Source organism: Loxodonta africana, chromosome 7 (assembly GCF_030014295.1).
Source record: "Loxodonta africana isolate mLoxAfr1 chromosome 7, mLoxAfr1.hap2, whole genome shotgun sequence".
NCBI classification, from domain to species: domain Eukaryota; kingdom Metazoa; phylum Chordata; class Mammalia; order Proboscidea; family Elephantidae; genus Loxodonta; species Loxodonta africana.
This window is the reverse complement of record NC_087348.1, coordinates 28,686,869-28,705,121: the sequence shown is the minus strand read 5'-3', so window position 1 is coordinate 28,705,121 and position 18,253 is coordinate 28,686,869. Positions and strand designations below refer to the sequence as shown.

General features: G+C 35.9%; 1 protein-coding gene across 1 annotated transcript; it reads right to left on the bottom strand.

Moving 5' to 3' along the window:
* Positions 1-15,167: 15,167 nt before the first annotated feature.
* Positions 15,168-16,132, bottom strand: LOC100663956 (olfactory receptor 4P4-like). The gene has a single exon (XM_003423426.3). It carries the CDS (start codon positions 16,095-16,097, stop codon positions 15,168-15,170), a length of 930 nt encoding a protein of 309 aa, XP_003423474.2. The 5' UTR covers positions 16,098-16,132.
* Positions 16,133-18,253: the final 2,121 nt, after the last annotated feature.

Below are 18,253 nucleotides of genomic sequence, written 5' to 3'. Positions count from 1 at the left end.
GGCAGCCATAGCTGGGGCCCACAGACACTGGTTTTTAATGATACGGTTATAATGATATAGTAACAATATGTATAAATATAAATAAATAAAAATGTATAGATTCACAAGTTCAGCATTTTTCAAATAGCTGTCTTACTGGTAATACTTGAGATTATTTTAGGTGGTAAACAGACATGGCTTTAAAATGTCTCATACATTGAGAGGGCAATACTCTTGAAATTGAGCTTACTCTCTTTGACTACATTAAGAAAATGAAGTCTCAACTTGGTCATGTTATGTCTCTAATATTGTCTTAAGGCTTTTTAGTCTCTCTTTTTAACACAAAGACAACAAATCTCATACTCAAAATTGCCTACAAGTTAAATTACCTCCACAAAACGTAATTTTGCTAATAAAAAATTTTGTCACAATTAGAATTGCAAATGACAGTTTATTTATGAAAATATTATGTTGCATTATTTTGTATAAATGTGCATAAACTGAGATTAATTTTAAAATAATTATTAAATGGTAAGCAAGGCTACTTAGTAGAATGACTTAAGAATTAAAATACTCTTCTAATTCAATCATTTTATTGTACAGTGTTGGAAGAAACAGATACAAAAAACTGAATTTCCTTCCCAAATCAGAGATGCTCCTGATGTTTAAATGTTTGACAGCAGGTGAAATAATATGACCTGAAGTGTGGATAACTTCTTGTTTAAAATTTTGATTCTTAGGTTTTACGTAGTAACTGTTATCAGTTTAAAAAAAAAAAAACCCTTGTACATTAGTAGATGACAATTAATCATACAGCATGACTTTAGACAATCTCTATACTTTATCCCCATAATTGTTTCATACAGTTTAATTTCTTTTACCACTTATGACATTATTTTAACAAGGAATAAGTAGAACTATTTTGGATGGCTCCATTTACATTAATGTGCTCACCTGGGCAAAACATTGACCCTCCCTAAACTTGACTTAGAACATCTATTAAACTGAGGTATGGATACATCATGGGAACAATGAGGGATACATGAAATAAGAAATTCTAAGGTAGGATAGGTGGTATATCACTCCCAGGTATGTACGTATATAAATATATATATATATATGTATATATACATATATATATATATATCTTCCTTATCATCTTCTTGCTTTGAATGTAGGGATTAAAAAAAAAACTAGTTAAATTGTCCTGCAAACAGGCACATACATCGCCTATCAGATTTTATGATGAAATATATAAAAATAAAACTGCAACATACATTTAGGAGGGAAATCAGGAAAAACATTAATGTGGATAATACGTTGTTAACAAAATTAAATTGAGCTGTTGATAGCATTGATTACGTGGGCACTTAATATTAAATCAGTAGCCTATATTTTTCAGGCTACTAAAGTTAAAAAGTTAATTAACATATTTTGTAGTATTGTTTAAAAATCCTGTTTGCCCATTAAGATGCAAGTCAACATTGTAAAATCTGGACTCTAAGTCAACTAGTGTAGCCACTAAATACACACAGTTTTTCTTCTTGGTATTAGCATGCGACTCATGACAAACTTACTTTACTGGATTCTGATGAATCTAAACAATTTTAGGAGAATAGTCTTTGGAAACATGGAAAATTCTCCAAAGATTAGAGGCTGGAGGTCACTGACAATTCAAAAATTTCATTCTTTTTAAATATATTTTCCAAAAACTCAAACCCTGTTTATAATATACAAACAAAACTAAGCATTGTAAAAAAAACAGTACATATATATATGTTCCAACTATAGCTCAAGTTATGATATGCCACATCTCAATTTAAAGCCTCAAAATAACAGAATACATTCCAAAACAAAGGTACTAAAGGTGATTACCTGTACATCAATTCTGGATGGCCTTCAAGTTAGTTTTGAATTAAAAGCCAAAAACCAAACCCAGTGCCGTCGAGTCGATTCCGACTCACAGCGAACCTATAGGACAGGGTAGAACTGCCCCACAGGGTTTCCAAGGAGCACCTGGCGGATTCCAACTGCTGACCCTTGGTTAGCAGCCGCAGCACTTAACCACTACGAATTACTCAGGAAAATATCTTGGTCACGGTCTCCCCCTGAGTTTCAGTTTACTAACGATTTAAATCTGAATTTAATTCAGAAATACTATGTAACATTATAAACCAGCGGTTTAGGCAAATCTAGGTCAATTCTTTGACAATGTCTTCCGAATTGCTTTCCTTGCATTTGTAGGAGGAAAATGCTCCTTTTTTGCAGGGAAATTGAAGATTTAGTTACACCAGAAACTACCCCGGATTCACAGAGAAGGGTGTATTCATGCCAGAAGAAAGTGGTCCAGGGTTTTAGATACTGATACAACTCCCTGACATCTGCTCAAACTCGAAAGTAAACAAGAGCATTTTGACATATCTGTTAAAGCTCTGGCATATATATATCCTAGGAGTCATCTCTTTTATGCCTATATCTGAAAAAATATAAGAAAATGTCCAAATGCATTTCTTAAGGGATCCTCACCAAACAACACTAACCGGTTGCCCAAGGTTATATTCTTCAGCCTCCTGGGAATTTTCATTTTTTTACAATGTTTATTTCAGGCTGTAAATTTACCTTCCAGTTTTACATGAGCCAGACTCTGGACACTGTGTCTCTAGAGGTCAGCACTGTTCCTTGGACCCAGAGAGGCTTAGGAAGTTCTAGCTCTGGCTCATCTCTCCTCTGAAGAGCAGGAGGGAAACTTGTGTAGCCCTGTGGGAGCACTGGCTTTGCATTGGAGGAATTCTCTATTTCTGGAGAGGGGGAGGGCAAAGAAAATCAAAGACAGAGGGAAAGTGATATAGAATCCCAACTGAAGTCATGAAAAAAAGCAATATAGATGCATAAGAATCAGTTAGCGATTAATTCAATGACCTGCTATGCCATTCTCCCCTGAACCATTAACCATCCTCAACAGCAATGAACTATCATTGCTGAGATGGAAAGCTGGGTTGTAGAAAGCAAAAGAAAAGAAAAAAAGTAAAACAAATTATAATTAGCACAGATCTTCTGCTAGGTGGAACAGGACTCACACCTATTTTTCAAAGATATTGGAGAGTTAAAAGAAGTCTGGAACAGAAAAGAGAGAGAGAAAGAAAGAGAGAGTTCTATTCTGACTACTCCCAGACACTTTCCCCTAAGTGGTTGCAATTCTGTAATGTGTATGGAATTAGAGTCATCAGTACTGATAAACAGTTGGTGTCCCCTCCATAAACAGAACAAAATATCTATGCAGCACATGTAGTCACATGAGGACATGTAAGATTTCAGAAAAGTCAATATTTTATAACATCTCATCTAGATCAGATAATTTTTTTTTAAATTGTACTTTAGAGGAAGGTTTACAGAACAAACTAGTTTCTCATTAAAAAGTTAGTACACGTATTGTTTTATGACATTGGTTAACAATCCCAAGACATGTCAACACTCTCCCTTCTCAAAGTTGGGTTTCCTATTACCAGTTTTCCTTTTTCCTCTTACCTTCTAGTCCTTGCCCCTGGGCTGGTGTGCCCCTTTAGTCTCATTTTGTTATATGGGCCTGTCCAATCTTTGGCTGAAGGGTGAAGCTCAGGAGTGACTTCATCACTGAGCAGAAATATGTCCAAGGGCCATATTCTGAAGGTTTCTCTAGTCTCTGTTAGTCTAGGAAGTCTGGTCTTTCTTTTTGAATTAGAATTTTGTTCTACATTTTTCTCCACCTTTGTCTGGGACCCTACATTGTGATCCTTGTCAGGGCAGTCAGTGGTGGTAGCCGGGCACCTTCTAGTTCTACTCAACTCAGTCTGGTGGAGACTGTGGTAGATGTGGTCCATTAGTCCTTTGGACTAATCTTTCCCTTGTATCTTTAGCGTTCTTCATTCTTCCTTGCTCCAGAAGGGGTGAGACAGGTAGACTATCCTAGATGGTGGCTCACAGGCTTTTAAGACCCCAGAAGCTACTCACCAAGGTAGAATGCAGAACATTTTCTTTATAAGTTATCTCACGGAAGTTGAGCTAAATTTTCCCTGAGATCATGGTCCCCACAGCCCTCAGCCCAGCAATTTGGTCCCTTAGGGAGTTTGGATGTGTCTATGGAGCTTCCATGACCTTGCCTTGTACTACTTCTGCTGGCTTCCTCAGTATTGTATACTGTCTTACCCTTCACCAAAATTACTACTTATCTATTGTCTATTTAGATTCTTTCTGTCCCACCCTTTCCCTCCCTCGTAACCATCAAAGATTGTTTCTTTTTGTGTGTAAACCTTTTCATGAGTTTTTACAGTAGTGGTCTCATACAATATTTGTCCTTTTGTGATTGACTTATTTCACTCACCATAATGCCATCGAGATTCATCCATGTTATGAGATGCTTCACAGATTCGTCGTTGTTCTTTATCGTTGTATAACATCTGTTGATGGGCATCTAGGTTGTTTCCATCTTTTTGCTATTGTGAACAATGCTGCAATGAACATGAGTGTGCATATATTTATTTGTGTGATGACTCTTATTTCTCTAGGATATATTCCTAGGAGTGGGATTGCTGGATCATACGGTATTTCTATTTCTAGTTTTCCAAGGAAGTGCCATACCGTTTACCGAAATGGTTGTATCATTTTGCATTCCCATCAGCAATGCATAAGAGTTCCGATCTCCCCGCAGCCTCTCCAACATTTGTTATTTCCTGCTTTTTGATTTGTGGCAGTAATGCAGGGGGGAGATGGTATCTCATTGTGGTTTTGACTTGGATTTCTCTAATAGCTAGTGATCTAGAGCATTTTCTCATGTGTCTGTTGGCCGCTTGAATGGTTTCTTTGGTGAAATGTGTGTTCATTTCCTTTGCTCATTTTTTAATTTTATTATTTGTCTTTTGTTGTAGAGATGTTGGATTTTCTTGTAGATTTTAGAGATTAGACTTTTGTGTGATTTGTAATAGCCAAAACTTTTTTTTCCCAGCCTGTAGGCTCTCTTTTTACTCTTCTGGTGAAGTCTTTGATGGGCTTAAGTGTTTAATTTTTAGAAGATTCCAGTTATCTAGCTTATCTTCTGGAGTTTGTGTGTTGTTGGTTATGGTTTGTATCCTGTTAATCCCATGTATTAAGGCTTCTATCATTGATCCTATTTTTTTCTTCTATGAACTCCATAGTTCTGGGGTTTATAGTTAGGTCTTTGATATACTTTCAATGGTATATGGTGTAAGGTATGGATCCTGTTTCATTTTTTTGCAGATGGATATCCAGTTTTGCTAGCACCATTTGTTAAAAAGGCTGTCTTTTCCCCATCTGATGGACTTTGGGCCCTTGTCAAAGATCAGGTGACCATAAAAACAAAAAACCAAACCAAATTCAGATAAATTATCTTGAAGTAAATAATCACAATTATATAATTATATGCTGGTCCCTATTAAACATTTTAAGTGCAGTTCTGATTTAATCATTAAAAAAGACACTTTTGTAAGAATTTTTACCTCTATTAATCAGGAAAAAAAAACTTCTTAGAATAAATAATTGGCTCAAGATCACAGACCTTGTTTTAAAATTAACAATATATTTGGTGCTTGCAGCCTATGTTAGATATAGAATGTATGACAACAATACATAAAAGCAGGATAAGAAGAAAATGTAAATATATTATTGTAAATTTATTATATATGAAGTACAAAATTACTTGAAGGTAGATGTGGTATGTTACGTTTGCCCACTAAATCTCTAAAACAGCCACTAAAATAAAAAAATATATAGCTAATAAAGCAAAAATATAAAATAGAATCATAAAAATACTTAGATGATCCAAGAGACAGAGAGGAAGAAGAAAGAGGGATAAACAGGTAAGACAAAAAAAAAAAAACTTCAAGATGATAGACATAAACTCAACCATATCAATAACCACATTCAATTGAAAGTGTCTAAAAACTTCAATTAAAAAGCAGACATTACCAGTTAGGAAACAAAACACAAGCCAATTAAATGCTGCATATACAGAAAATGGACTTTATAAAACACAAGTAGGTTAGAAGTAAAGGGATGAAAAAAATATATAAAATGCTAAACATCAGGGAAAAGAAAGAGAATATATGTAATTATCAGACAAAGAAAATTTCAGAACAAAGAGTATTACTATTATGGATTGAATCATGTTCCCAAAAATGTGTGCCAACTTGAGTAGGCCATGATTCCCACAACTGTGTAGTTGTTGACCATTTTGTGATCCAATGTGAATTTTCTGTGTGTTGTAAATCCTCATTTCTATGATGTTAATGAGGCAGGATTAGAGGCAGGTATGTTAATGAGGCAGGACTCAATCTACAGGATTAGGTTGTATCTTGAGTCAACCTTGGAGCCCTGGTGGCTGAGTGGTTAAGAGCTCAGCTGCTAACCAAAAGGTTGGCAGTTTGAATCCACCAGCTGCTCTTTGGAAACTCTGTGGGGTAGTTCCACAACTCCATTGTAAAAATGTCATTGTACCAAAAGCCATCTATATATACCATGCACTTCCGATCCAAATTCCAACGACATTTTTTAATGAGATGGAGAAACAAATCACCAACTTCATACGGAAGAGAAAGAAGCCCCAGTTAAGTAAACCATTACTGAAAAAGAAGAAGAAAGTGGGAGGCCTCTATGTTAAGGCTTCCTATCCATGAGCAAGGTATGTTGTTCCACTTATGTAGTTCTCTTTTGGTTTCTTGCAGTAGCATTTTGTAGTTTTCTTTGTATAAGTCTTTAACATCTCTGGTAAGATTTATTTCTAAGTATTTTATCTTCCTGGGGGCTACTGTAAATGGAATTGATTTGGTGATTTCCTCCTCGATGTTCTTTTTATTGGTGTAGAGGAATCCAACTGATTTTTTGTATGTTTATCTTGTATGCTGATACTCTGCTGAACTCTTCTATAGTTTCAGTAGTTTTCTGGAGGATTCCTTAGGGTTTCCTGTGTATAAAATCATGACATCTGCAAATAGAGATACTTTTACGTCTTCCTTGCCTATCCGGATGTGCCGTATTTCTTTATCTAGCCTAATTGCTCTGGCTAGGACCTCTAGCACAATGTGGAATAAAGGTGGTGATAAAGGGCATCCGTGTCTGGTTCCCGATCTCGAGGGGAATGCTTTAAGGCTCTCTCCATTTAGGATGATGTTGGCTATTGGCTTTTTTAAATGCCCTTAATTATGTTGAGGAATTTTCCTTTTATTCCTATTTTGCTGAGAGTTTTTATTATGAATGGGTGTTGAATTCTGTCAAATGCCTTTTTGCATCAATTGATAAAATCATGTGATTCTTGTCTTTTGTTTTACTTATTTGATGGATTACATTAATTTTTTTTCTAATGTCAAACCATCCCTGAATACATGGTATAAATCCCACTTGGTCATGACGAATTATTTTTTTGATATGTTGTTGAATTCTATTGGGTAGAATTTTGTTGAGGATTTTTACATCTAAGTTCATGGGGGATATAGGTCTATAATTTTCTTTTTTTTTGTGGTGTCTACCTGGTTTTGGTACCAAGGATATGCTGGCTTCATAGAATGAGTTTGGTAGTATTCCGTCCTTTTCTATGGTCTGAAATAGGTTTAGTAGTAGTAGTGTTAACTTTTCTCTGAAAGTTTGGTAGAACTCTTTGGTGAAGCCATTCTGGCTAGGGCTTTTTTGTTGTTATTGTTGGGAGTTTTTTTTATTACATTTTCAATCTCTTCTTTCTCTATGGGTCTATTTAGTTGTTCTACCACAGTGAGTTAGTTTAGGTGGGTACTGTGTTTCTAGGAATTCATCCATTTCTTCTAGTTTTTCAAATTTGTTAGATGACAATTTTTCATAGAAATCTGATATGTTTCTTTTAATTTCAGTTGGGTCTGTTGTAATACCGCCCATCTCACTTCTTGTTCAGGTTATTTGCTTCCTTTCCTGTTTTTCTTTTCTCAGTTTGGCCAATGGTTTATCAATTTCGTTAATTTTTTCAAAGAACCAGGTTTTGGCCTTGTTAATTCTTTCAATTCTTTTCCCTTTCTCTATTTCATTTAATTCTGCTCTAATTTTTATTATTTGCTTTCTTCTGGTGCCTGAGAGTTTCTTTTGTTGCTCTCTTTCTGTTTGCTCAAGTTGTATGGATAGTTCTTTGATTTTGGCCCTTTCTTCTCTTTGTATGTGTGCATTAATTGATATAAATTGACTTTTGAGCACTGCCTTCACTATGTCCCAAAGGCTGTGATAGGAAGTGTTTTCATTCTCATTGGATTCTATGAATTTCTTTATTCCATCCTCAATGTCTTCTATAACACAGACTTTTTTGAGCAGGGTATTGTTCAGTTTCAAAGTATTTGATTTCTCTTCCCTGCTTTTTCTGTTATTGATTTCTACTCTTACGGCCTTATGGTCAGAGAAGATGCTTTTTAATATTTTGATGTTTTGGAATCTAATATGTGGTCTATTCTAGAGAATGTTCCATGTGCACTAGAAAAGAAAGTATTCTTGGCTGCTGTTGGGTGGAGTGTTCTGTATATGTCTATGGAGTCAGATTGGTCGATTGTGGCATTTAGATCTTCCGTGTCTTTATTGAGCTTCTTTCTGGATGTTCTGTCCTTCACTGAAAGTGGTGTGTTGAAGTCTCCTAGTATAATTGTGGAGCTGTCTATCTCACTTTTCAGTGCTATTAGAGTGTGTTTTATGTATCTTGTAGCCCTGTCATTGGGTGCATAAATATTTAATATGTTTATATCCTCCTGTTACATTGTCCCTTTAATCATTATATAGTGTCCTTCCTTATCCTTTGTGGTGGATTTAATTTTAAAGTCTGTTTTGTCAGAAATTAGTATTGCCACTCCTGCTCTTTGATTTTTGTTTGCTTGATATATGTGTTTCCATCCTTTGAGTTTTAGTTTGTTTGTATCTCTAAGTCTAAGGTGCATCTCTTTTAGGCAGCATATAGTTGGATTATTATTATTTTTTTTTATCCATTTTGCCACTCTCTGTCTCTTTATTGGTGCATTTAGTCCATTTAAATTCAGCGTAATTATGGACAGGTATGAGTTTAGTGCTGTCATTTTGATGCCTTTTTTTGTTCATTATTGACAGTTTCATTTTTCCACTTACTTTTTTGTCCTGAGAAGTTTGTCTTTGTAAATTGTGTGTTCCTCTTTATCATTGTAGTTGAATTTGTTTTTGCTGAGTCTTTATGTTTAGCTTGGTTTTTATTTTGAAGTGTGGAATTGTTAGTCTTCTTTGTGATTATCTTAATATTTACATCTGTTTCTCTTAGTATAAAGCTAACTTGTACCTCCTTATATCGCCTTGATTTCCTCTCCATATGGAAGATCTACGCCTTCTTTATTTCATCCCTCTTTATTGCCATCCTTTACATGATGACATCACTGGTTCCCTGATTTGAGAATTTTTTTATCTTATGTTATTTTTTTGATTTCCCTGTCTCAGTTGATATCTGGATGTTCTGTTCTGTGTTCTAGTGTTGTGTTGAGTTCTGATATTATTGATTTTCTAATCAGAGAATTCCCTTTAGTATTTCTTGTAATTTTGGTTCAGTTTTTGGAAATTCCCTAAGCTTGGGTTTATCTGTAAATGACTTAATTTTGCCTTCATATTTGAGAGACAATTTTGCAGGATATATGATTCTTGGCTGGCAGTTTTTCTCCTCCAGTGCTCTGCATATGTCATCCCATTGCCTTCTTGCCTATGTGTTTTCTGCCAAGTGGTCCGAACTTATTGATTCTCCTCTGTAGGTGACTCTTTGCTTGTCCCTGGGTGCTCTTAAAATTTTCACTTTATATTTGGTTTTGGCAAGTTTGATGATAATATGTCTTGGTGACTTTCTTTTGGGATCTACCTTGAATGGGGTTTGATGAGCATCTTGGATAGATACCCTTTCATCTTTCACGATGCCAGGGAAGTTTTCTGTCAGCAAATCTTCAACTATTCTCTCTTTATTTTCTATTATCCCTCCCTGTTCTGGTTTTCCAATTACTTGCAAGTTATTCTTGATAGAGTCCCACATGATTCTTAGGGTTTATTTTTTTTAATTCTTTTATCTGAGTTTTCTTCAAGTATATTGGTGCCAAGTGCCTTATCCTCCGTCTCCCCGATTCTGCATCCCAGTTCCTCAATTCTGCTCCTCTGACTTACTATAAAGTTGTCTAATTCTGTAATCTTATTGTTAATCTTTTGAATTTCTGAATGCTGCCTCTTTATGGATTCTTGCAACTTCTTAAATTTTTCACTGTGTTCTTGAATAATCTTTTTGATTTCTTCAACTGCTTTATCTGTGTGTTCCTTGGCTTTTTCTGTATATTGCCTGATCTTGTTCCTGATGTCGTCCCTGATGTCTTGAAGTGTTCTGTATATTAACCTTTTGTATTCTGCATCTGGCAATTCTAGGAATATATCTTCATTTGGGAGAGTCCTTGTTTCTCTTTTTTGGGAGTTTGTTGAAGAAATCATGGTCTGTTTCTTTATGTGATTTGATATTGAACTGTCTCTGAGCCATCTATAAGTTATTGTAATAACTTATTTTATGTTTCCTCATTGTGTCCTATCTTCTTGCTTTGTTTTGTTTCAATATACCCAGATATACTACTAGAGTGCACTAACTTGATTATTGGAGCCTTTGAAGAACTAATGCCCTGCTACCAGATGGTTAGAGCTGTTACCAGGTATATGAGCCTGTGAGTGCATTCACTATTCTTGTATAGATTCATGTCAGGTGTCCTGATAGTCAGTTACCTATTGTGTGATGTAGGCTCTCACCTACTATCTTAGAGGTGTAGTGGTGATGGTTATAAGTGCTTGTTTCTGGTAGCGGCAGGGGGTCACAGCCTGAGAAGGGCAGGATGCTGAGAACCTTCCCCCAAATATCAGTGAGGAAGGAGAGTTTCTGTTTCCTAGCATGCTTTGGTGGGTGGGCTCTGTAGCTGTACCTAGGGCACCCTATGCTTATACCTGTAAAGACTGGAAGGTACCACTATCCTCTGACCTCTTTCGTGGGTGGCTAGGTGGTGTGGATGGAGCCTCAGCCCTCAGATCCCTTCTGTGGGTAGGTGAGGGCTCTGTTTAATAGGCAGAGCAGTATCAGACCTCCAAAACCTGTGTCTCCACTGCCCTGCTGAAACAATTACAGTCAGCCCTCTAACAGATTTGCCCTTGCATTATAATAGCCACTTGGTTCCATGTAGGGATGAAACCTAAAGTCTGTGTATCACTTATGCCTGGACTTGAGCCACTTCTGCTCTGATCTTCCAGTTTAGGGGAGTCAGGAAAGTATTTTTCCCTCGTTTGTTAATTTCCTTCTTTTCCAGGCCAGGATAATAGGCCAGAGAGGGCATGGCACGTTCTACCTCAGGCCCAGGGAATTCAACTGCTAATGAAGCCAGCTGAAGTTGGGGGGAGGGGAGGGATCAGCTAGATAGGAGAGAATACTTTCAGAAGAAAGAGCTATTTGATTTGCACAGGGTAAGTTAGACAAAATCACTTGTGTCAAGAACACTGTTTCATCTCAGATTCCACAGGTGTGTATAGCCTGTGTGTGGTGGCTGTGTCCCCACTGAGATTGCCCCAGGGGGTGAGGGTTACATCCAGCACTTGCCTTCTTTAGCTGAAGCAGCTTTGTTCTAAACCCCAGAGCCAGGCCAGCAGCCATCACACCAGGGGGTCAGGGTGCCTGGCACTTTGTTTGCCTTTTTTCACTGAAACAGCTGCTTCCTGAAATCCCCAGCTGGCCACACTGTAGACACTCCACAGGGTCAGGGGTGCGCCACTTTCCTTGCCTTCCTTTGCTGAATCTGCCATGTCTCAGGAAACTATCATCAGCCCCATTACATTCGCACTAAAGAATGGCACAAGGAATTGGAGCTGAGGCGTGGCGCTACCTCGGGAACTCGTTGCTGCTTCTGTACTGTCTCTCCCTCCACTGTTGCTCAGATCTATTCCTTAGTTCTGTGTTTGATGCTCAGGGTTCATAGATTGTCATATATGTAATCGATTCACTTGTTTTTTCTAGTCTTTGTTGTAAGAGGGTTCAGTGGAAGCTTCTGACTGGTTAGCCATCTTGGCCCCGCCTCCCGAATTGATTTTTATGTATAATGTGAAGTATGGGTCCTGTCTCATTTTTTGCAGATGGACATTCATTTTTGCCAGCACCATTTGTTAAAAAGACTGTCTTTTCCCCAGTTGACAGACTTTGGGCCCTTGTCAAATATCACAATAATTTTTTTTAAAGAAAGGCTGATGTATGCAGATAGGTGTTTGGTCAATATCAAGGCATAAGAAGAAAGTTACACAAGTAAAAATTTATTTTTAAAAATGTATCCTTGACATATTACTTTTTTTTTTTACAGTCCACTTTAAATTGGTACTTTTACCACAAACTCAAAAATATAAGATTTTTAAAAACAATTTAACTCCATTCCCAGCTTTTGAGCTAGATTCACTATACCTTTAACTTATCCCTGTTATTTGGGCAAATATCTTGAGGTGGACATCATCTCCCTTTCTGGCTGCACTTTGTCAACTAAGTGTTAATTCTGCCTTTCTGTCTCAGATACCCAAATACCACCTGCCCTCAACTCACAGAAAAAGTCCGTGTGGGAAATTAGATGATAGCTTGGGATCTTTTTAAGAATATCTCCTTTTATTCATTGTGGACTTTTTTCTAAATATTTTTCTGTCAATTCTAAATAACTCTTTTTTACTTTTTCCAAAATCCAGGAGCATGATAGAGTACATTTCTCCTTTTTACTCTATTCCCAATGTCTGTTAATGTCCCTTAACTTTTTATATCTTCCTACATCTCTATTCTGTGTTTAGTAATTTATTAATATCTAAAATTCAGTTTGCCAATTCTGTGCATATAATCACTCTGGTATATCCATCAACTGTCTAATTAAAATCACCTATTTATTTTTTTAAGTTAATTTGTTTGTTTTTTTTACAAATTGGGCAATTGTGAGACTCTATCCTATATCATGTTTTTAAATTTTCACTTATACATAAACATATTCATACCATATTTTGTTTCTGAGAGCTGTAATAAATGCAGTTTTATTCTGAAAAAACTATTTAAAGTCTAATTCTGTCCTATGTTCGGTACTTTTTTTATTGAGAGCATAGTTTTTGGACAAAAAGAAATTTTCCCTTGTTTTGTTATTGTTTTTATTAGATGCTGTCGAGTAGGTTCCAACTCATAGTGACCCTGCTTAACAACAGAATGAAACACTGCCCTGTCTTAGGCCATCCTCACAATCATTGCTGTGTTTGAACTGGTTGTTGTAGCCATTGTGTCAATCCATCTCATCAAAAGTCTTTCAATTTTTCACCTACCCTCTACCTTACTAAGTATGGTGTCTTTTAGGTTAATCCATATGAGCATGTTTATTCTTGCAATTAGGACAGGAATAGATGCCCCAGGAAAGATCTCATTTTCTATGATGTGTGTGGTTATCTGGAGCCCTGCAGGCACAGTGGTTAAGAGCTGAGGCTGCTAACCAAAAGTTCGGCAGTTTAAATCCATCAGCTACTCCTTGAAAACACTATGGGGTAGTTCTACTCTGTCCTATAGGGTCGTTATGAGTCAGAATCAACTCAAAGGTAATGGATTTGGTTTGGTTTGGTTTGGTTTGGTTTGGTTTGGTTTGATTTGGTTTTGTCTTTATTTGGAGGCCCTGAAGTACATATTTTTCCTTCTTAGCACTCTGATGTAGAATTTTCCCAGTTTTACTTAATATGCCAAGCAACTCCCTATGCTACAGTAAGGATCCCATTTGATAATATTTCCCAGTGTTAATTTCCTATGTGTTAATCTTGCTAATGTAACCTGATGATTTATCCATGGGAATTTTTTCTGAGCTCCATTGAGTAAACTACCTTTGGCAGAGCTTTCCTCCCCCGCTTCTCTCTTTTTACTTCTAAGTGCTTTTCTGTTTGACAGGTTGGTTGAAATTAATTAGCATATGCCACACCTCATCACATAGACCCTAGAAATACCAGAAGTTTCACATATTTCTAAGGTTTTTTTTTTTTTTTTTTCATTCTTCCTACGGGTAACTCTTTTTTTTTCCTTTCATGTACTTTTATTTTGTTTCAGTAAGATACTAGGCTACACAAGACACAATCACTGTCTTAAATTTATGTCTTAATTACAAATGAACCATGATGAACAAAACCATTGAAAACATATATTCACCAGAAGACATGTTGAAAATATTCACTGCAGCACTAGTCACGTATAGGAACAAGAGAAAAAATAAAATAATTGTCATATATTCACACCATGAGATACTGTACATCAATGAATATAAATAATCAGAAAATACACACAACATCATAAGTCAATATCATAAAACTTACAATAAGAAGTCAGACACCAAAGAATATAATCTGCATCATTCCTTTGCCAAAAAGTACAAAAACAGATAAAACTAATCTACGATCCTAGAGATAAAGAAAGTGATTACTTTGGGAGGTAGTACTTATAAAGGGACATGAGAAGGCCTTATAACTTGTAATTTTTGACTCTTGATCTGGGTGCTGATTATATGATAGTACTCGGCTTGTAAAAATGAATGAGCTGAATATGGATGATATGTGCTGTTTTCTATGTTTGTAGTTCAGTAAAATAAAAATTTGAAGGAGTTTTATTCATAACATTTTAAGGCATAAAAAATTACATAATAATTTATCTCTTTCACTACAAGGTCCAATAAGTGATATAATACTCTATCTTTAAGAAATTGGTTATTTCATATCATATGAGCAAAATCTTAAAGATTAAGTCAGATAGCCAAAATAAATAAATAAATAAAATAAACCAAACCTGTTGCCTTCAAGTTGATTCTGACTGATAGGAACCCTACAGGACAGAGTAGAACTGCCCCATAGAGCTTCCAAGCAGGAGATGATGGATTCAAACTGCCAACCTTTTGGTTAGCAGCCAAGCTCCTAACTACCCTGCCACCAGGGGAGAGTATAAATAATAATAATGCTCAACTTATTGATAATGTGTCATGCAGAAGCATGGAAAAAAAAAAAAAAAAAAGAGGATGTGTCTTCTGTTTTCTGATTTCTATCTCCAAACAGTAAGTCAGGACAGACGATGGGAATTGATCTTATTCAGAGCTGTGGTTCCAGGGGACCAAAGACTGAGAAGCAGGAATGGTTCTGAAAAGTTACTTTCCTTCCAAGAGGATTTGATGGCACCAAACTTCCCTCATGACATTCTTCATCTCCATGTTTCTCCGGGTGTAGATCAAAGGGTTGAACATGGGAGCAAAGATGGTACAGAAAAGAGCAAACACTTTATCTTCTGGAAAAGTTATGGCTGGTCTAATATAAATGAATAATGCAGGGGCAAAATATGGAACCACCACTGTTATGTGAGAACTGCAAGTGGAAACAGCTTTACTGCGGCTCTCTGCAGAATATGCTCTGAGCCTGTATAATATAAAAAAATAAGACAACATCAATACAACAAAAGTCACCAAAGCAATTAGGCCTGAATTAGCAATGACTAAGAGGCCTATGGTGTGCGTATTAGTGCAGGCCAGTTTCAGCAAAGGATACACATCACAGAAATAGTAATCTATCTCATTGGGGCCACAGAAGGGTAAGAAGATAGTGAGAAATAACTGAACGGCAGAGTGTACAAATCCTCCGAAACAACAAGCTATGATGATTGTGTTACACCTCTGCCTGCTCATGATGACAGTGTAGTGCAGGGGCTTACAGATGGCCACGTAGCGGTCATAGGCCATCCCTGTGAGGATGAAGATCTCAATGCCTCCAAAGAAATGTGAGGTAAAGAGCTGTGTCATGCAGTTATTATAGGAAATGGTCTTCCTTTCTGCCAGTAAGTCGGTCATTAGTTTGGGTGTCACTGTGGATGTGTAACAGAGGTCAGAGAGAGAGAGGTAATTAAGGAAAAAATACATGGGTTGGTCAATTAGATGACTGAAAGTGATAGAAATCATTACGAGCAAATTTCCCATCCAAATAGCAATATAGCAAAATAAAAATAATGCAAAGCAGAAGATTTCAATATTTTTGCTTTGAGAAAGTCCCAAGAGAATAAATACAGTGACGTTATTGCTGTTTCCCATGGCCTAGTGTACATAGAATACATAAGTCACTTGAAAAGACATAATTCATAAGCCCATATTTAGAAGTGTTTCTTGAGAAGAGTGATGACCATATTCTGTTCAACGAACAATAAACTGACATGGTGCAGTAGTCTTCTTTCAAGTGTCTTAGAGAATGAAAATCAAATGTTCAGTTAAAATGTCTCTCTAGTAACACTCTGTGTGAACGTATGCTAGATGATTTCCTTTAAATCTCCCAGAAATTGTGATCCATTCAAACCTGAGTAGACATGAATGTCCTTAATCAATCAGCAATACTAAACATTTATTTTTAGGTAATGTCTGTTTCTAAAGTCTAATGTAATATATGATACTACTTGGAAAGAATATAACTCTTACCTTCTTGGACTAAAAAAAATAAGGAAATAAGTATAAATTATATAGCTATATATATTTTTAATTGTGTACAAAAGAATGTGATGTTTAAGCTTTCTAACTAATGGATTATATAAAAAAATGGATTATATATTACCTTAAATCCATTTTCAAGTAAGGAAGCATAAAAAATAAAACCTATGTAAATCTATAGACAAATATTTAAAACTGAAAAACTCTCCAATAGGAGAGAACTTAAGTCAAAGTTCTTTAGGAACTATTTTGATGTTATTTGCTTTCTTGTTTATGTGTTTCATTAGTGCTTTAGTGAGAGGTGTGTGCTGATATATTAAAATACAAGAATGTTTAGTCCTACAGTTAAATCAATGACAACAGCAAACTTGAATGGACCACCAAATAAAACCAGGAGTAAATGTCCTTAAAGGACTACGCAGAAGAGTGTTATATTAAAATTTTACCCTCAATACAGTTTATTATATTCGACAAGTCAAATTACTCTTAGCCTTCTAACCACGAGGTATGTCCTTTTCCCCATATTTGTCCAATACAATTATTTTGTTTGAACTCATGAACTGCCCAGATAATGACTACTTGATTCAGAAAATGTGATTTCTAAGGAGATAACAAGTTGGGACCTGTGCTCTATTCTTTGCATTATGCCATAATATGCTTTTACCTTGGGTGCCCATCATTTTACCCGGTTGAATATGAACGAAATGGAAAAACGCCTTGTCTTTAAAATATGATCTTTGTGACATTCAATAATAGAATATAAACCTGCCTTATAAATTCTAGAAATATTAGTGGTAAATACTATTATCTAAATATTAGTGTAAACATTTCAGTAAGCTTGACTCCTAGCCAAAAACATATCGCTGAGAATTTGGAAATTATTTTAAGTCCAAAATTTGTCAATCCATTAATCAAATCTCTTCCTTCCACCAATGATAGATTTTAATTGCAAGTTGAGAAAAATAATATATGCATGGTGTGACCCTTATCAATTTTCCCATTCATCTGTCGGTTTGTCATACAGTGGGGGCTTGTGTGGTGCTGTGATGCTAGAAGCTATGCCACCAGCATTCAAATACCAGCAGGTTCACCTATGGCAGACACGTTTCAGCTGAGCTTTCAGACTAAGACAGACTAGGAAGAAAGGCCTGGTGGTTTACTTCTGAAAAGAATTAGCCAGTGAAAACCATCAATTAACAGAAATGATATCAAACCAATAGAACCTGGTTACAGAAACTAGAACCATTGGAGTAGGGTGTGACCAAACCTGGTGTGAACTTAGGTTGTTAGAATTGTGGATTTTGATGAAAAAATGACACTAGCTATATGTTTCTTCAAATTCTCTCATAATTTTAAGCCAAAATTCCTACAATTAGTCTTTACCATTAGTTCTCAAATTGTCTTACTTTTATGTTATACTTTTTCAGCCCTAGTCTCATTCCTGGCTTCTCAATCAAATCCTACTTAAATTTTCTCCTCAACTCACCCTGTTACTGATTAAGTTAACGTTGCCACTCATACAATAAATAATCACATTGTAATTGTATTGAAATTATAAGACTAAGACCTTAATTTCCTTAGTGGAATTGGAAGAACTAGAATTAGGTTAAGGAAAAATTGCTGAGAAATAGGTTTTAGCCATTTCCAAAATCAGACTACAGTAATATTTTGCCTATAAGTAAGATAGGCTATTTCTTTTATGATATTCAACAGTGTTATTTCATGAATAAAATAACACTACTGGATACAATCCTGATTTGAATTATTCT

What these genes read in the sequence shown, in the direction of transcription:
- LOC100663956 (XM_003423426.3), bottom strand. Translation starts at nt 16,097, where the DNA reads ATGGGAAACAGCAATAACGTCACTGTATTTATTCTCTTGGGACTTTCT.